General features: G+C 39.1%; 1 protein-coding gene across 2 annotated transcripts in view; it reads left to right on the forward strand.

The window, feature by feature from the left end:
• The window catches only part of IMPG1 (interphotoreceptor matrix proteoglycan 1), a 90,945-nt gene that overhangs the window by 37,510 nt on the left and 32,357 nt on the right, over positions 1-21,078 (forward strand). For both annotated transcript variants that reach the window (XM_060030634.1, XM_060030635.1), the window contains 2 exons: positions 1,012-1,088; positions 2,078-2,160. In XM_060030634.1, the coding sequence (XP_059886617.1) occupies positions 1,012-1,088; positions 2,078-2,160 (160 nt within the window). The remainder of the gene's footprint in view (positions 1-1,011; positions 1,089-2,077; positions 2,161-21,078) is intronic.

Below are 21,078 nucleotides of genomic sequence, written 5' to 3' on the forward strand. Positions count from 1 at the left end.
AAGGTTTCTCTAATGCCCAGAGGACTAGGACAGTTCCCCGGGGCTAGAAGCACCAAGGCCCCACTACTACCTCCAGGCCTGAAGGGCTGCCTAATGATCTAAGCCATCCCAAAGACAGGGAGCAAGGAACCACTGACATGGTCCATATAAGTCAACCTCCCAAGGCAGGGAGTAGTGGGGAGAGAAGAGCATGGATCTAAAGAAATCAACAGGTAATCAGGCTCACTCAGGGTCCTCAGAGGGGGCCCTGGAGGGACCCAGGAGCCTGGAACTCTTCACCCAGTACTCTTGGCATAATAGATGGGCACTAGAAATGCCATTTTAATGTGACATGGCTTGAAACTGGCATTCTCTGTCAGTTCTGTTTCTGTAGTTTAGAGAGTCAAACTCAACTCTGGAAAACTTTACAAAGATCCCTCGGGATGAGATGTAGGGTGTGTCACTAAAGTTGTCAGTAAACATTAAAATCCTCTTGGTTCACTTTTGAATTTCTAGACAAGGAAAGTTCAGTGAAAACTTCAGACTCATCTCTGAGAGCATCTGGTACTATGGGTTGGTCTCTTGGTTGAACCCTTTGGGATAATCTGAGAATTGGGCTTCAGGGTGGAAGTAGGACTCGCAAGGACTCACATTCGGTCCTTGGTTCCAGTATTTATTTTAGCCATTTCTTTCTTTGTCAACTTAGTTATATTTTTGTCCCCACTGGCCTAGCCAATCAGTTGGCCTGCTTGGTCCAAATGTGTACAACAAAACTAAACACCCTAAAAAGCCACCTTAATAACTGTTCATGTCCCATAGACTAGCAAGATGCACCCCTTGCATGCATCCTTCAACAGATCACTCAGATCAATGACCACTAGTGCATCTGATGCTGATTTCTTGATGATTTGTTGTACCACTCCTTAAGAACCGATTATCGCCACATTTCCCAACCTTCACTGTTTTACTGCTCCAACCACAAAAGAAAAAAAGAAAAAGAAACACTCAAACCTTGTGATTTTTCACCCACAGAAATTGTTGGGTCTTTGCCAGGTCTTGATCCTGACACCCAATCGGTGCTGCCCACTCTCCTTGCTGACATCACAAAGGTGAGTTTGTTGTTCTTCTGTTCTTCAAATAGGAACAAAGCCTCGAAATCTTCCATCAGAAAAAGTCAGCTTAAGGACTGAACAGAGCAAGATCCCCTCTGCAATGCTAAATATAATTCTTTTCTGAATTTAAAAAAGAATGAATATATGTATATGTAGAACTGATTCACTTTGCTGTACACCTGAAACTAACACAACATTGTAAAGCAACTACACTCAAGAAAGAAAGAAAGAAAATTCTTTTCTGGTTTTTACAGGCAGTACTTGCTTACCCACTTCCACTATCTGTATTAATAAAATATAATACAACTTGCATTTCAAATATCCTTAAATTCAAAGTTTCCTTCAACATAGTTAGAGCTCTGTTTCAATTAGAGTCAGGAATTGCCATTTTTTGATAAAACAAATACATGTTCGTGAACTGAAAAAATACTTAAAGCAGAATATATTATTTGACTTTCTGAAATAAATATAACATAAAGATACTTTATAAGTTTGTCCTTAAGTCTTAAGGTCTTATCTATATGTTTTATGGGGGGTTTTAAGGATAAATTAATAACTTAGGAAGTAAAAAATAATGAATTCTGTAATAACTTTTGTATTTCATTTAAAGCTATGTTCATTTAATTTATGCCAAAAGTTGTCACTATGGTGTTCATAAATGGAAGTGCTAAGCTTTATTCCCTTTTTAAATAAAAAGATTCATAAGTTCGAATATGATTGACACACGTTGCAAAGTATTTTGGGTATCAGTTAACCCTATACAGGCAGACTCAGCCACGAGATCGTATTTTACTACTGTATCAATGCATGTTTTCCTTTCATGACATGTTTCTGTATCAGAACCTACAACAGAATCCACAATAGATTCAAGTCAACTATGAAATGATTTGCTTAAATTTAAATGAAAAGAAAAAATACAGAGTATAACCCTTCTCATATACAGAGAAATGTCCCTTGTCAACATCTGTCCTAAATTCCTTCTTCAGGTTGCTACTCTGAGTCCAGAACTTCCTCTTGGTCAACCCATGCTGGAGACAGTGGACAGAGCAGGACAGAGTCTACCTGGTGAGTTACTTCCCACAGGGTCTGTGTTAGATGATGACATCCTCTTTGAGGAATCCATCTATGACACTATCTCAAAGACCAGTGATAAAGTCATCCTCCACCCAGGAGAAGGTTTGGTCCCACCACTGTTTCCAATGGAAGAGCTGTCCACTGAACCACCTTCTTCTAAAGAGGTGGTCACCCTCAGCATCTTTCCCTCAGCTCTCATCCCCAGTCCCACAGAGAGCACTGATAACCCTTTCCTGACGGATCTGGTGAAAGAAGCTGAAACCAAAGCAGCACCAACCGCTGCCCACCCAGAACAGCCATCTCAACTGAGCTTCAAACCTGAGAGTCTGTCAGGACAAGGTGGGTCCTAAGGCCCACGTCCATGACAAGGGGCTATGGCGACAGAGGATTGGGCTCTTACAATCAGTGTTTGTATTCCTATTCTCCATATACAGGCTGACCCCGGATACTGTCTGTTCTGCTATGTGTGTCTCTTTAGTGCCAATTAGCACACGTGTAACTGGTCAATAAGGATGTCAGTAAACATCGAAATCCTCCTAGTTCACTTTTTTATTTTATTTTTTTTACTTTTTAATTAAGTAACTTATTTTTTTAAATTGATGTATAGTTGATTTACAATGCTGTGTTAATTTCTGCTGTACAGCAAAGTGATTCAGTTATACATATATATACTTCCTTTCTCATATTCTTTTCCATTGTGGTTTATCACAGGATATTGAATATAGTTCCCTGTGCTCTACAGTAGGACCTTGTTTTTTATCCATTCTATATATACTAGTTTGCATCTGCTAACCACAAACTCCCAATCCATCCCTCCCTGACCACCCTCCCCCTTGGCAACCACAAGTCTGTTCTATCTGTGAGTCCATTTCTGTTTCATAGACAGTTTCATTTGTGTCATATTTTAGATACCACATATAAGTGATATCATATATTTGTCTTTGTCTGACTTACTTCACTTAATATGATAATCTCTAAGTCCATCCATGTTGCTGCAAATAGCATTACTTCATTCTTTTTTATAGCTGAGTTGTATTCCATTGTGTATATATACCACATTTTCTTTATCCATTCATCTGTCAATGGACATTTAGGTTGTTTCCATGTCTTGGCTATTGTGAACAGTACTGCTATGAACATAGGGGTAGATGTATGTTTTCAAATTATAGCTTTGTCTGGATATATATACAGGAGTGGGATTGCTGGATCATTTGGTAATTCTATTTTTAGTTTTTGGAGGTTCCTGGTTCACTTCTGAATTTTCAAGAATGTTTACTTTTGAGGCAATAGGGTCAAACTTTCTCACAGTTAAAGAGGGAATCTTTATCAATATATGAAGACCTTATGAAAAAAAAAGTGAATATTCTGCAGAAGAGTCTTTTTTTAGTGCAAGAAGTAGTGGATATAGTGGCTTTAGGAAACTCTGTGCTTCCCACTTTATGCAGCTCCCTGGTGAAACTATAAGCAAAAATGTCTTTAAGGAAGCAATAACCCCAGGATATAAGGCTGATAAGGATGCTCTGTGATTCTAAGTGGAAATGCCAGGGAAGATTTTTTGTGGCTGATATTTTTAATAGAGCTGTTTCCGTTTTAGTCAGGGCTCTTTACAAAATTCTATGGGTTTTGGTGGTCTACCTCATTCCTATTTTCCTCGTGTGAAATCAGTAGGCAACTTTACTGAGTACAAGGTTTTTCACAAAAACATGTATAGCATGATAGCAGAACCACCTATACAGATTATATTTGGTTTACATGATTACCAGTGACTAAATATTAACCGCATGATACAGTTATCTATTTCTGCATTACAAATCACCCTTCAAGCTAGTGCCTTAACACAACAATTGCTTATTTTGCCCATAAATCTGAAAATTTAGACAGGGATCAGTAGGGACAGCTGTTTTCTGCCCCATGTTGTGACAACTAGAGTGTCTCAACTGGCGTTGAAGATCTTTTTTCAAGAGGGTTCACTCGCACAGCTGACAAATCAGTGGTCAGCCAGAGCTGTTGGCTGGAGGCCTCATTTCTCCACTGTGTAGCCTCTCTGAGGGGCTGCTTGACCTCCCTCTCAGCATGGCAGCTGGGTTCAAGGAGTCATTGTCACAAAAGAGAAAAGTGGAAGGCTCCAGTCTCCTCAGGGCCCAGAAACAGTGTCACTTCCTCACATACTAATGGTTAGGCAGCCATAGCGTCCATCTTGGTTAAAGAGGAGGGAACATAGACCTTATCTCTTGATGGAAGAAGTAGCAAAGCATTTATGGCCATCGATAATCAACCACAATTCACAACAACCGCTCTTTTGACTTTTAAATCACTTAAAAGTTGGTTGGATAAAACAGACCACCTTTTGGTGACATGAATGATATTAAATGCTCCCTGGATTCCTTTCCTTCATTATGATACCAAAAAACCTTATTATAAGATCAGCATTTGGGGTATATTAATAAAAATGATAGTATATCTATGATGAAAGTATTATTGTGTTTTCAAAATTGCTTTACTGTTTTCATTTTTTGTATACATTCCTTCCATTCATGAATAGACCATAGAACACTAAAGCTGGAAGGACTCTTAGACGTACTCTAGTTAAGCTGTATGTTTCACAGGTAAGAAAACCAAGGCTAGAGGTGGGAAGATCCTTGCTCAAGGTCACACCGCGTAGCTGGTGGCAAAGCCAAGACCATCATTCAAGTTTCTTCCACCTATTACACTATGTTTGGCGTAGTAGCCCCATCATTTTAAAAAATATATAGTGCCCCAAACTTGTTTTCTCTCAACCCACAGCCTCTTCTTTCTCTATTTCACTGCCTTGTCATTTTCTTTAATAGTCTAGCATTCTGAGTCTTCACAATCTCGCCTTCTAATCAGCACAGTTTTCACACGGTTTCACACGTTACAGGGACACAATTTTCACACAAATCACAGATCGTTTTTCAATTGAGCAGCATCCCTTCCATCTTTATTTTACTACACCGCTGGCGCGGGGCTCCTATTGACACTCCCTTCTTTATACTCCTTCATTTAGCTTCTGCAAGATGAGTCATTCTTGGTTCTTAGGTTTTTCTTAATAATTTGTTTATTAAAATCCTGCCTCATTCCCCAAAAAAGGTGATGATGGTTTACAGACTTGTGTGAAATACAATAAGATTTTATTTTAAAGAACTGAAAGAAAAATGGAAGAAAAGATGAAACAAAGATAGGTCAGATGACTCTTGGAGTAATGAAAATGTTTAGGAACTAGATACAGGTGGTGGTTACACAACGTTGTGAATTTTCCTAACACAAGTACTGAATCATTCACTTTTTTTGAGGTCATCAGATGTTTATAACTAATAAATAATTTTAGAATAACAGAATTAAGGCAATATTGAACTGAATATTGCCATCACTCCTTTTTTATATTTGGCATTTTATGATTTAAACCATTTGCTTTAAAACGTCTAATATTATGTTATGTTTCACCGTAATAATATTTTTTTAAAAATCAAATGACTCCATAGGGAAAATTGTTTAGAAAGTAAATATCAGAACATTATTTCTTTGCTTAGGTGGTTCATGAATTTGGCTTTGAGCTTCTCAGCAGACTGTGCAGTGAGGACAATGCAATTTGTCACATGATTTGGAACCTGCATGCTTAGAGCATGGTAATTGCTTAGGAGAAAAATATTTCTCCTATGAGTCCTCCTAAGAAGGAGCATCTGGGTTACAGTGAACCACGTTCTGTCTGCCTCAGCCTCCCCTACAGCATAAACTCGGTGTCAGGTATTTCCTAGAAGGCCCTCCCTGGAGACGCATAACGAATGCCTGAACCCAGTTCATTACAGTGGTTCCATGAGGGACAGGTGCTGACCGTCTGCCTTAACTCAAGGATTGATTTTAGAGTATCCAGAGGCATGACCATGCGGTATAACCTTCAGTCGATGCCCCATAAATAAAAATGACCCTCATAACTGAGCTTTCGATTAGTATTGACCAAGAAGCACTATATTTGTTGGCCTGGGCTTAGACAGCAAATATGCTATGTTGCCAATGAAAGGCAGATCCATACGTTTTCGTAATCAGCCCAGCCAGGGACAGAAAGGACATATCTCAATGACCAATGAAGACCCCCACTAGGAAACATCCCTGATAAAAAGGCATCCCACTCATATATGTAGAAAGGGGAAGGAAAACAAAAAGCAGCTCTCGGCAGGATCAAGGCTTCCCTCCCTCAAAAATTTCTGGGTCTCTCCGCAGCACAGGTAGATGACACCCAGGACTCCAAAGCTCTGCACCTCGGTATCACTGAGATAATTCTAGCCTGGAAAATGTTTAAGGTTAGTGTCACCAAAGGCCCACTAAGCCATTAAAATCTCAGTCAAGTACTCATAGAAATCTCTCAGCGTAAGTAGTCTAAGGTAGTGGTTAATCCCCTGAGATAAAGTACTTGCAAAACATGCCTCTAGAACACTAAATGAATTGGTGTCTATCTGGTCTCGAATTCTGAGGTCTTCTATTTTTATTTTTTTAGGTTAGTTGATCCCATTCTTTCTTGCAGAGCCAGTTATCTGTTAAGATTATTCCTATTTCATAGAAATGAGTCATAAACCTATAGGACAAACTCAACATTCTGTTCTCCACATAACATGCATCCAACTCGTTCAAAAGTGGTATCATATCATTAGGATAGAAATTTTGTGTGGTTTGATTTGGTTTGGTTCACATGTGTGTAGGCAGCAATACATTTTCCTTTTCGTTCATTAGAATGATGATCTGACCTGCCAAAAGAGAAGCTCTTTAGTGTTCTCCCTCCCAAATTAGTTTCTCACTTGCTAGACATTCCATTTAAGATGTAAGCCAGATCTCTCAATAAATTGCAATATCTGAAACGGTGAAAAAGCAAACTTTAGGCAGAGCTATTCTGCTATTGGACATTGTTTTGCCTTTAATTCCCTGCATTAATCTGGATTCTCCAGAGAAACAGAACCAACAGGAGATTAGAGATAGAGATTAGAGATAGAGATGATAGAGATAGAGATATAGAGATAGAGATAGAGATATAGAGATAGAGATAGAGATATAGAGATAGAGATAGATTCACTATAAGGAATTGGCTCCCATGCTTATGGAGGCTGAGACATCCCAGAGCTGCAGTCAGCGAGCTGGGGACCCAGGAGCATCAGTGGTGTAAGCCCCAGTCTGAGTCCAAGTCCAAAAGCAAAAGAAGATCAGTGTTCCAGCTCAAAGACAGGCAGAGAGAGTGAATTCCACGTTACTTCGCCTTTTGTCTTATTCAGGCTTCCAGCAGATTGGATGAGGCCCACCCACGTTAGGGAGGAGCCTGCTTTACTCAGTCTACCAATTCAGATCTTAATCTCATCCTGAGCCACCCTCACAGACACACGCAGAATAGTGTTTACCCAAATATCTGGGCATCCCATGGCCCAGTCCAATTAGCCATCACATCCCCCATCTAGGCAATAGGTTAAAACACCACACGTTTCTGACTTTCCTTAATCTGGCCTCAGCCTTTGACTCCATTGAAAGGAATCAGTGATATGAGCTAAACTGAATGAACCCATTAGAGAACCTGGGTCCTCATATTCCTTGAGGTCAAGGACTCGGTCTGTCTCTACTCATTGCATCATCTTCAGTGTCAAGCCAGATGTGTGGAACATCTAGACAGGCAATTAATATATATTAAATGAGTTAAAGAGTAAATGAACACATTTATAGCATAATACCTCCATGAAAGTAAGAGTTGATGGGTTAATTTGATTATTTCCCTTTTTGCGCTACCTAAAAACGCAGCTCAGAGAGAGCCAATGAAGTGGTACAGAAACAGTGGTCAGCTATCTATTCTGGCCATTGTGCTCACCATTGCCATAATATGTCAACCATAGTCATGCCTTTGTAGCTTTGCACGAATTATTCTCTCTTGTGCTTATAATACCCATCCATCCTTCTAGCCTGATGACCTCCTACTGATACTTTAAGTTCCAGCCAACATGCCACCTCCTCTGTGAAGCTTTTCCCAACTGCTGCCTGAAAAGACTCATAATTACCATTTTTCGCTGACTCTAAAACAAAAAAGTATATATACCTCCATCAGGCATTTACCACTCAGTATTGAAATAATTGGTATGCATCTCTGGGGTCCCTCCAAGACTGACTTCCTGAAGTGAAAGAATGTATTCTTATCCTTTTTAAAAGATCTCCTGCACTGAGCACAGTGTGTGGCACATGCTTGGGGGTTCATAACTATTTGTTACTGTTGTCAACTTTACTGGGTCCATCAGTGTTTCTGGTGTCAGACGGTAAACTCCTGGAGGATATACCTCTCTGTGTATCGGTCATCATGCATCTCCAGAGACAGCCTCACATGAAGGGTGATATTCCTCATTGGTAAATACTTTTGTCAAAATGAGAGTGCTGAACAACTTTAATTAGCTCCACTGCATGGGATGTATTAATACCACAAGGATTCATGTGGAGGCATGAAGTGGAGGAAATATGCAAGAAGCCACTCTCCCAGCCAAAACATTTTACTTCCTAACTCTCAACCACAAGAGCCTGGCCAGGGTGTTATTTAATTTGCTCCACTTCAAGATGAAAAGATAATAATTAAGACTTGGTAAGATTTGTAAGAAAAACTCAGCTGAACTTTACACCACTAAGGTCAACATGTTTGCCTCTTCTTCCTTGTATTTCTAAATTGAGGACCAAACAGTGAATTTTCCCAGCAGGAATATGCCACTAATAAAAATAGTTCGGAGGTCCATGGGGAAAATCTCATCTCAAAGAAGGAAGGGACGGCCATTCAACAGGGGCTTGCAATTATGCTCCATCCCTAGATACCATCTTCACAACGCCCAGAGAAAACTGAAACGTGAAGGCCTTCCAACTCTCAAATTGGATCAAAGCTGAGATAGTGCTGTCCTCCAAATTTTATATTTGGGAATTTGCCCCAAATTGTGGCAATTGCCAAGAAAATGTGTTTTCTGACTTTCTGCCCCCAGTTGAACTGATCTGATGCCCTCTCCCTGCTGCAGCGCTATTCAACCCTCATTCTCTCAAACCTCTCCTCCATGACCACCCTTTTTCCAGCTCTTCCCAATTCCGTCCTCAAGTTATGATCCAATGTTTTATGCGGAGTAGTGGTCCCTGTAATCTCTTTTCAACATTTTAATGAACAGAAACATCGAGTTTTATGAGCCTGTTAAGAACACTGAAGGGGTCTTAAGCTTGGGAATGACACAGCAAATCTGAGTTTAAATAGATCTTCTGACTGCGTTGTGAGGAATTGGCTGGAGGTGGGCAAAAGCAAGCCATCAGTTAGAAGAGTGTTAACAGCAATCCGTGCTGGAAATGTGGATGGCCTGGACTTGGGTGATAGAAGGGGAGTTGGACAAAAATGAACTGACTTGAGTGGTAGTTAAGAGGTAAAACCATTATGAAGAATTCTGAAGCCATGAATGGCTTCGGCAAGAAAGCTTGGCCTGATTATGAGCAGCGTCTGTTATGGGCTCAATAGTGGGTGGTGGTGATCTATGTGTCTGCAATGTCTGTACTATATGCAAGTAAGCTGGTCTGGGTCACACTCCCAGATGTCCAAATATGGTCTTCCTGTTGCCACTTTATGGTCATACGACCAGTGAGCACATTCCAGGAGATGCCAGCCCTAGCTTGTTCGCAGACCCTTGACATGGCCACTTTCATCCAATTTTGTTGGTTCATATTTACATAATGAGGAAGGTTGATAAGTATCTATTATTAGCAACGCTTCTGATTGATCTCTCGAGTATTTTACAGTGAGGAGAAAAGAAGAGGTTGATAAATCCAGAAAACTGTGCCACATAACTAGGTCAACATAATGATTTTAAGGACTTGACCCATGCAACTGTGAAGGCTAGCAAGTTCAAAATCTGCAAGGTAGGCTGGCAGACCAGAGACCCAGGGAGGACTCTGCTGACAGAATTTCCATTTCCTCTGGGGAGGTCAGGTTTCTTTTTTTGTTCATTGAGGCCTTCAACCGATGAGGCCCTCCCACACTATAGAAGGTAATTTGTTTTACACAAAGTCAACTGATTTAAATGTTATTTTCATCTAAAAAATACTTTCACAGAAGCAGCTAGAATAATGTTTGACCAAATATCTGGGTATCATGGCCTAACTAACATCAAATTAACCATAATAGTGTGTCTTGAATGAGCATAGTAGGTAAAAAAAAAAGAGAGTGCTTTATACATTAGGTCAGCAGGAAAAGATGCAAAGCCAGGACTAGAATGGGCAGAATCAGGTCATAATTGGACAATTCATCTGGCGCAGAGAGAAAGCAGGGCTGCCTGATGGAATGCCCTTAGTCATAATGTGAAGGTGTGTTTGTCATCAGTGATAATAGGTGGTCAGCATTTGTGGAGTTGGAAGGAGCCCACGGTAGAAAAGGGGGCAGGAAATACACAGTAGACAGAACATTGTGCAGAAGAAAGCCACTGAGAGACAGGCACCAGGGTGACATGGGCGAGGCAGTCAAAGTGACATCTAGCCAATCCCATAGTCACCCGTTCCCACCCGTATCACTTCTCGAGCGACTGGGACATGGCGTATTCATAGCTACAGGATTGCTGTCTCATGTCCTCTTACCTTGACCCACACGAGGTAACATCACAATGAGGGTGGGAAAGCAAATATTTCTGACTCTCTTTTGCCCATTTTTACAGAGAGTATAAGGCACCAGTTGTGCAAATGGTCTGAGGCCAGTGAGCAACCAGGAGCTGACAAGGTCATCTCTGAGACTGTGGGGAAGGAATGTCACCTTGGGTCCTGCTGTGAAGACTCGGGGAGTTTACAATACGATCCGCTTTGTAATCAAAGAAGCACCTCTTGCATTGAGGGAAAGTGACATTTTAGCAGTCCTTAAGGTAGAAATAGCAAGAGCATTTACAAGGGAATTCTATCCATTTACATGGATAGAAACTCCCATGAATTCCTTTAGTTTTTAAGTTTTAAGAAGATGAATCTGCATTCCTGAAGGCATCAGGAAATAACAAGTTGCATGCAGTGGTCAGTTTCTAGAAGGAAGTCCGCACAGGCAACTGAGCAAACCAGTCATTGTCATACACTTCTGCTCAAAGAGACAGGTCACATCATTCACCTGACCTTAAAAATGTGTCAGGAAAATGGGAACTTTGTCTTTAGATTCTATAATCTCAGAGAAAATTTAATGTCTTTTGACCACTGAGTAAACCAAAAGATAAGACGATTTTCAATTTCTTCTGTCTCTATTTTTTTTTTTGCTTGGCAATGAATGAGATGGAAAAATAACAACTCTCCCGTGCTACGTGGCAAGTTCTCTGTATTGTCAAGTTAGGTAAAATCCTTGCCAGAGCACGTGTATTAGCTTTATTCTATTTGGAATGTTGAAACAAGTGCTAATCCACAGAATTTTAATAAAATGTTCACAAAATGTCATCCAAAGACAGCATTTACAAAACTTACCCAACTTCATTTATAGATGGAACGAATGAAAGCATTTGAAGACAGGTAAATGAATACCTCTATGTGTATCTGTTTGTTTGCCTTGAATGAGCACGTTTAGAATTTAGGAAAATGTCTCTCTCCATACTGTTCTCCATAGTGGCTGTACCAATTCACATTCCCACCAGCAGTGCAAGAGTGTTCCCTTTTCTCCACATCCTCTCCAGCATTTATTGTTTCTAGATTTTTTGATGATGGCCATTCTGACCGGTGTGAGATGATATCTCATTGTAGTTTTGATTTGCATTTCTCTAATGATTAATGATGTTGAGCATTCTTTCATGTGTTTGTTGGCAGTCTGTATATCCAGTAATACTTTTGTATATCTTGCTAGATATTCATGTATATGGGGGGGGGGCAGAAAACTGTAAATTTCTAAGCCTGGACCTAACTCCTGTTAAAGTAAAACTTTATTAAAAGGTAAAATCATTACTCTCATACAAATATAAAATGAACATAAGTCAAAGATTATATTTAGCAAATTACTAATAAGGAAACAAGTAAGACGTTATGACCAGTTTGAAGGAGAATTCAAACAACACAATCAGCAATTAAAAATGAGGAAATAAATTTACAAGTTTATGCAAAACTGGCCAATAGCCACACGGAAATAGTCAATTATATCCCACCTGATGAAAACCCTTTGTCTTTCATGGACAAGAATAATTTGCATTACTCTAAGTATACTACAACTAAAAGATTGCAAAAATGATAAAAGGCACAGACCCGTATAGATCAGAAAACCCAGAAAGTGCACTAGGTAAGACACTTAGGTCCTTTACATTCTTTCCTGACACTTCTTTTTTTATATAAGTATAATTTGCAAAATGTATTTTGCAAAATTTAATTTAACCTGAGCTTTCTGCAAATTCAGCCAATGTGTATAATGAACTTTACGAAGTGTTAGCCACCAATTCAGGAAATCACTACTTCTCTTATGACAGTAGTGATCATTGTGTTTATGTGGCCAATACAACATCTGAATCTGTCTGCCATTGTAGCTGTGGAATCCACAATGATGTTTATAGATGTTTACATATAAGTACATATAGGAATCTAACTGCTTTATTATGTCTTATGGTGCTATAATGCCTTTTGAATTACATATTGTGCTATTATAAATTATTTTCCTTTTATTTCTCCTTTATGTTACAGTTTTTTTAACTTTTTATTTTATATTGGAGTATAGTTGATTAACAATGTTATGTTAGTTTCAGGTGTACAGCAAAGTGATTCAGTTTTACGTATACACTTATCTATTCTTTTTCAAATTCTTTTCCCATTTAGGTTGTTACATAATATTGAGCAGAGTTCCCTGTGCTGTACAGTAGGTCCTTGTTGGTTATCCATTTTAAATATAGCAGTGTGTATATGTCAATCCCAACCTCCCAATCTATCCCTTCCCCCCACCCTTCCCCCCTGTTTATGTTACAGTTTGAACAATGCATTGACTTTTTTGAAAGTGTGTATTTGCTTGGTTATATTCTTGATGAAGCTCATTCAGGATCATAAGGGGGCATTACCAAATATTTGTTAGAAAAAGGGGTACTGAATTCGTTGGGTTGGGGACACCTAGCATGGACGTCGCCTACGGCAACCTAGATTAGGTAAATACAATTCAGAGCGGCAACGCTGAGGATAGAAACCACGTTCCTAAATACACAAGCTACGTCTGTCTCTCAGTCCTTCCTTCTACTCACTCCTCCCCTTCTTCCCACCATAAACACAAACACACACCCTGTTCTAAAACTTCCCTATAAATAGACTGGCATCTAATGTCCCCATTGCAGATTAGAATACTGATATTACACACACACACACACACACACACACACACACACACACACACACACACACACAATGGAATATTACTCAGCCACAAAAAAGAAGGAAATAATGCCATTTGCAGCAACATGGATGGACCTAGAGATTATCATACTAAGTGAAGTAAGTCAGACAAAGACAAATATCATATGATATCGCTTATAGGTGGAATCTAAAAAAAAAAAAAACAAATGAATGTATTTACAAAACGAAAATAGACCCACAGACATAGAAAACAAACTTATGGTTACCAAAGGGGAAGAGGAAGGAGGGATAAATTAGGAGTTTGGGATTAACATATACACACTACTATATATAAAATAGATAACCAACAAGGATCTACTGTATAGCACAGGGAACTATACTCAATATTTTGTAATAACCTATGAAGGAAAAGAATCCGAAAAAGAATATATATAAGAATTTATATATTTATATATATACACACACACATATATATAACTGAATCACTTTGCTGTACACCTGAAACTAACACAACATTGTAAATCAGCTATGCTTCAATAGGGAATTCCCTGGTGGTCCAGTGGTTAGGACTCGGTGCTTTCTCTGCCAAAGCCCAGGTTCAATCCCTGGTTAGGGAGCTAAGATCCCACAAGCCACACAGCGTGGCCAAAAAAAAAAAAAAAAAAGTATACCGCAATTAAAAAAAATTTTTTTTTAATTTTTAATAAAAAAAAAAGAATATCCTAAACCAAAGCCAGATCCTTTGTGGTATTCTGATTAAAGCCAGAGTTAGAGACTGGGAGACTTAAATCCTGCAATGCCTGGTCTTTAAGGGGGTCTATGTGGATTGGTTATCTGTCTCTGCATATAAAGTGACTCTACAACTTGGTGGCTGACAGCAACAATGAACATTTATTGTCTCTCCACTGGGAGAGGTTGGAAATCTATGTAAAAATTTAGTTGGTTGGTTCAGGCTCAGAGTCGCACATGAGGTTGCAGTCAAGATGTCAACTGAGGCTATAATCTTAAGACTTGACAGGGGCTGGTCTTCCAAGATGACTCACACATCTTGCAAACTGGCCTCAAAAAGGCCTCAGTTCTTCCTCATACAAGCATCTCCACATGGCTGCTTGAGTGTCCTCACAACATGGCAACTGATTCCCTCCAGAGCAATTGATTCAAGGCAACGAGGTGGAAGAAGTAATATGTTGTATGACCTAACCTCAGAATCATGCATCATCATTTGTATAGCATGCTATGGATGTCAGCCTCTACAGTGTGGGAGGGGACAGCACAGGGATATTAAAAACAGGAAGTAAGGCTCATCAGTGACCCCATTAGAGGTTACCATACCATGTAATGTGTTGTGGGTCTTCCACAGTCCCAAATGCACACTATATGTAATATTAATCTTTATTCTCTCAGGTACATTATTATTAGTAGAGAGAAAAATATATTGATTATTTCACTTTGCAAGTCAAAGCCTGAAAAACACAACCTTTTCCATAATCTTGGAATAAATGATTCAGAAACCATTCAGAATTGAACTATAACCATGCTATTAAAAGCTACAATATCACTGCACGTCAAATCCATGTCACTTTACTTCATTTGTCCCAAAATACTCATTTCTTCAGTGAAGGCAAATTTTATTGTCACCAACAAACCAGGGATAGATGTTCTCTTTTTCCAAGTCGTCCAATTTTCTCCTAGAGGGCTGATTCTAAACTGAAAGCTATTAGAAATTATGTTACAATGAAGAGAGGAAGTAATCAGGTGTGACTCAGAGCTCTGTAGTTTTTATATTATATGAGGCAGGGTTTAAGTCTAATAAGATATCACAGATTAGGCATTTTTGTTTAATGGGGGAAAAGTATAATAAACTAAACTGGAAAGAAATGTGCCTTGTTTGATGATTTGTTAAAATACACTGACATCCACAGCTCATTCTGATAATGACCTCTGGTCAGGGGACCCTCATCTTTGTAGCCTCTCTTAATTACTCACTTTAATCACTTAAGAAGACAAAATTAGATATTTCAAAGACATCAAGTAGTGAGTGCAGAGTGTAAAAATCAGGTGAAAACTTATGGCTTAAAGTAACTGAAGATTTTTTAAAAATATCCCTTGTACAGTACCTAGAACATAACAGGTGCCAAATAAATATTAGTTTCCTCCCATCTCATCCTCAATCCTGCCTCTCAAGGTTCTTTCTGTTTTTAATTTATTTTGTTGAAGTATTGGTAATTTACAACCTTGTGTTAATTTCTGCTATACAGCAAAGTGATTCAGTTATATATATCTACATATTGTTTTTCATATTCTTTTCCATTATGGTTTGTAACAGGATATTGAATATAGTTCCCTGTGCTATACACTAGGACCTGTTGTTTATCCGTTCTATATATAATAGTTTGCATCTACTAGTCCCAAACTCCCAATCCATCCCTCTCCCTGCCTCTCAAGAGTCTAAGACTAGATTTTGAGGCCATAACCCCGTAGAAACATCTAACTAAAATATATTGTAAGAAACTACAGTGACGTCCTCCACTCCACGGTGTAGGAATTAAGTTTCTTAACAATTTCAGTTTTAATCCAAATGTTATTTTAATGTTAACAGTAACAAAGATTTGGAGTAAAATATTTTTACTTCTGTGGTTGCTCTCTGCTTAAGACTTACTTAATAAGTAGATACATGCGAAATTTCATATTTACCTCAGTTTACCAAGGAGCTATTCTTTTATCTGAAGTTTGCAAAAATCTAAAATAACATCTATAAGAAAAATTTTTTAACTGTATATGTCTGTAAATGTATTTTATGTAATGTGTATTTCTATATTTCATGGTGCACAAAAATATAATATTGGAGATTTCCAAAAAATTGTGTATAATTATGTTAGACTAAACAATAGACTTTTAAAAATAGTAATTACTGTTACTTTTAAATCATACATGCTCATTATTTAAAATGCTAAAGGAGGAAGAAAATTACCAAAAAGGGAAAATAAAATAATATTAAAACTGTGCTACTCAGAAATAACTAAGTATTTAATCTATTTTTCCAGCTATCTCTCAATACATTTTAATAGACAGGCTACATAGAAAGGCTTTTACAAACATGGAATTTTTCTGGAATGCCACTCAAATAAAATGGACTGCATTTAATATTACTTGACTTCAACATAAGAAAATGAAACAAATAAAACTCAAGAAATTGCTGAATTTCAGATAAATATTTCCTTAATTTATTTTTTTTAACCTCTTTACTGGAGTATAATTGCTTTACAATGTTGTGTTAATTTCTGCCCTATAACAAAGTGAATCAGCTATACATATGCATATGTCCCCATATCCCCTCCCTCTTGCGCCTCCCTCCCAAACTCCTTATCCCACCCCTCTAGGTGGTCACAAAGCACTGAGCTGATCTCCCTGTGTTATGCAGCTGCTTCCCACCAGCTATCTATTTTACATTTGGTAGTGTATATATGTCCATGCTACTCTCTCACTTCGTCCCAGCTTACCCTTCCCCCTCCCCATGTCCTCAAGTCCGTTCTCTACATCTGTGTCTTTATTCCTATCCTGCCCCCAGGTTCATCAGAACCATTTTTTTTAGATTCCATATATATGTGTCAGCATGTGGCATTTGTTTTTCTCTTTCTGACTTACTTCACTCTGTATGACAGGCTCTAGGTCCATCCGCCTCACTACAAATAACTCAATTTCATTTCTTTTTATGGCTGAGTAATATTCCATTGTATATATGTGCCACGTCTTCTTTTTCCATTCCTCTGTTGATGGACATTTACGTTGCTTCCATATCCTGGCTACTGTAAATAGTGTTGAAAGGAACATTGTGGTATATGTCTCTTCTTAATTATGGTTTTCTCAGGGTAAATGCCCAGTTGTGGGATTGCTGGGTCATATGGTTGTTCTATTTTTAGTTTTTTAAGGAACTTCCATACTGTTCTCCATAGTGGCTGTATCAATTTACATTCCCACCAGCAGTGCAAGAGGGTTCCCTATTCTCCACACCCTCTCCAGCATTTATTGTTTGTAGATTTTTTGATGATGGCCATTCTGACCGGTGTGAGGTGCTACCTCATTGTAGTTTTGATTTGCATTTCTCAGTGATTAGTGATGTTGAGCATCCTTTCACGTGTTTGTTGGCAAGCTGTATATCTTCTTGGGAGGAATGCCTATTCAGTTCTTCTGCCCATTTTTGCATTTGGTTGTTTTTCTGATATTGAGCTGCTTGTATATTTTGGAGATTAATCCTATGTTGTTTCATTTGCAAATATTTTCTCTCATTCTGAAGGTTGTCTTTTCATCTTGTTTATGGTTTTCTTTGCAGTGCAAAAGATTTTAAGTTTCATTAGGTCCCATTTGCTTATTTTTGGTTTTATTTCCATTTCTCTAAGAGGTGGGTCAAAAAGGATCTTGCTGTGATTTATGTCACAGAGTGTTCTGCCTATGTTTTCCTCTCAGAGTTTTATACTATCTGGCCTTATATTTAGGTCTTTAATCCATTTGGAGTTTATTTCTGTGTATGGCATTAGGAAGTGTTCTAATTTCATTCTTTTACATGTAGCTGTCCAGTTTTCCCAACACCACTTATTGAAGAGGCTGTCTTTTCTCCATTGTATATTCTTGCCTCCTTTGTCATACATTAGGTGACCATAAGTGTGTGGGTTTATCTCTGGGCTTTCTTTCCTGTTCTATTGATCTATAGTTCTGTTTTTGTGCCAGTACCATACTGTCTTGATTACTGTAGCTTTCTAGTATAGTATGAAATCAGGGAGCCTGATTCCTCCAGCTCCGTTTTTCCTTCTCAAGATTGCTTGGGCTATTAGGAGTCTTTTGTGTTTCCATACAAATTGTAAAATATTTTGTTCTAGTTCTGTGAAAAATGCCATTGAGTTTGATAGGGATTGCAGTGAATCTGTAGATTGCTTTGTGTAGTATAGTCATTTTCACAATGTTGATTCTTCCAATCCAAGAACATGGTATGTCTCTCCATCTGTTTGTATCATCTTTAATTTCTTCCATCAGTGTCTTATAGTTTTCTGCATACAGGTCTTTTTCTCCTTAGGTAGGTTTATTCCTAGGTATTTTATTCTTTTTGTTGCAATGGGAGTGTTTCCTTAATTTCTCTTTCAGATTTTTTGTTGTTCATGTATAGGAATGCAAGAGATTTCTGTGCATTAATTTTGTATCCTGCTACTTTACCAAATTCATTGATTAGCTCTAGTAGTTTTCTGGTAGCATCTTTAGGATTCTCTATGTATAGTATCATGTCATCTGCAAACAGGGACAGCTTTACTTCTTTCCCGATTTGGATTCCTTTTATTTCTTTTTCTTCTGTGACTGCCATGGCTAAAATTTCCAAAACTATGTTGCATAATAGTGGTGAGGGTGGACAACATTGTCTTTATCCTGATCTTAGAGGAAATGGTTTCCGTTTTTCACCACTGAGAATGATGTTGGCTGTGGGTTTGTCATATATGGCCTTTATTAAGTCAAGGTAGGTACCCTCTATGCCCACTTTCTGGAGAGTATTTATCATAAATTGGTGTTGAATTTTGTCAAAAGCTTTCTCTGCATCTTTTGGGATGATCATATGGTTTTTCTCCTTCAATTTGTTAATAAGGTTTATCACATTGATTGATTTGCGTATATTGAAGAATCCTTGTGTTCCTGGAATAAACCTGCTGCTCACACCCATCTCTGGAGCTCGCTTAGGTGGTGCTCTGCCTTCTGTGGGCACACAGAGCAGGAATCCCCTCTTCTCGTACACCATAAAACAATGGTCTCTTGCCTCTCTGACAGGTCCAGACTTTTTCCCAGACTCCCTCCCAGCTAGCTAGCCAGCCAGTGGCACACTAGCTGTCTTCATACAACCAACCCCAGTCCTCTCCCTGGGGTCTGACCTCTGAGGCCCGAGCCTCAGCTCCCAGCCCCCACTCGCCCCAGCAGGTGAGTAGACAAGCCTCTCAGGATGGTAAGTGCTGGTCAGCACCGATCCTCTGTGCGGGAATCTCTCTGCTTTGCCCTCCCCACCCCTGTTACTGTGCTCTCCTCTGTGGCTCCAAAGCTTCCCTCCTGCACAGCCCCCATCCCTGCCAGTGAAGGGTATTCCTAGTGTGTGGAGACTTTTCGTCCTTCACAGCTCCTTCCCAGAGGTGCAGGTCCCATCCCTATTCTTTTGTCTCCATTTTTTCTTTTTTCTTTTGCCCTACCCAGGTACGTGGGGAGTTTCTTGCCTTTTGGGAAGTCTGAGGTCTTCTGCCAGCATTCAGTAGGTGTTCTGTATGAGCTGTTCCACATGTAGATCTATTTTTGATGTATTTGTGGGGAGGAAGGTGATCTTCAAGTCTTACTCCTCCGCCATCTTGAGCGTCTCCCTCTTCCTTACTTTATGAGATACTCATTCTTAAAAGATCCCTAAAGGCTAAGAATAAGATTACCTAAAATATTAATTTGGAGTCATTTCATTTACACTGTATGTACCAACATTAGGCAGCATTTTTGATGTACTGTCATAAAAGGTAAGACTATCAGAACACCCATAGTCCAGCCATCTTCACTCCCCCACGTCCCAAGTTTTGATAATTAGACGAGTATATTACATGGTCAAGGTTTATAAATTTAAAATTGATTCTGCGGCCACAACTCCCATGGCTTCCTGGACAGATTTCCATATTTAAATGGATTTAAGGCTCAATCTCAAACCTTCTGTCATAGCTTCTGTATTCCTGAGTTCTCTGTTTTGATGTATCTTTTAGTTGGCTGGACTGTATCATCAGATCATTGCTTCAGGAAGGGTATCAAAGCTCCTGAGGGTTTGGCTACTAAAAGAAGGGCTACTTCTCTATTCACAGCACTTCTAATATCAAATGTGTAGGGAGTTTTCCTATATCAACCAATTCTCGACTCTCCAGACATCAACTGTGTGTCCTACAACTCAATTATGACACTAAACACCTGGAGTTGATGCAGAGCCCACAGATAAAGAGCTCAGATCCACAAGACTGCCCCCTACTGTAGATACCAAAGTCCCAGGCTGTCACTTGTACTTCTGATCAACCAGCTAAAAACTGGCTTCCCAACTTTTATGGCTGCCATCAGAGGGACTGATTCCCAAATCACCCAGCTCTGGCAGCCAATGGAGCTCAGCATTCACAGTCCCCCAGAACCACAGAAGACAAAAGAGGCAATTTTAAATGGGTACCAAGCACTTCCTGTGGCCTTCCCCTGGGGTTCAGCACAGAGGGAGCCGGCATACACACACAGCTCCCAATTTCTCCCTGGAACGGGTTTGACGGCATACTTTTCCAGCTGTTGCTCAAGGTTCAGAAATTTAAGAGCTCTGTGTCAGGAACTGGAGGCTGAGGCAAATATATATTTCTTATTGTATCCCAGCTACTTACTACCTGTAACTTTCAAATGTGAAGGACAACTTGACTTTTGGAGTTTCTTCTTCTGCCATTTTCACTGATGCCCTTCTCTACTATTCTTAGAACTGCATTTGAATATTCAGTTGTCTCAAAATAAAACGTTTAATACTTCTAAAGCCATATCATTGAAGTATTCTGACAAATACAGCATTTTG

This window comes from Delphinus delphis, chromosome 14 (assembly GCF_949987515.2).
Source record: "Delphinus delphis chromosome 14, mDelDel1.2, whole genome shotgun sequence".
NCBI lineage: Eukaryota > Metazoa > Chordata > Mammalia > Artiodactyla > Delphinidae > Delphinus > Delphinus delphis.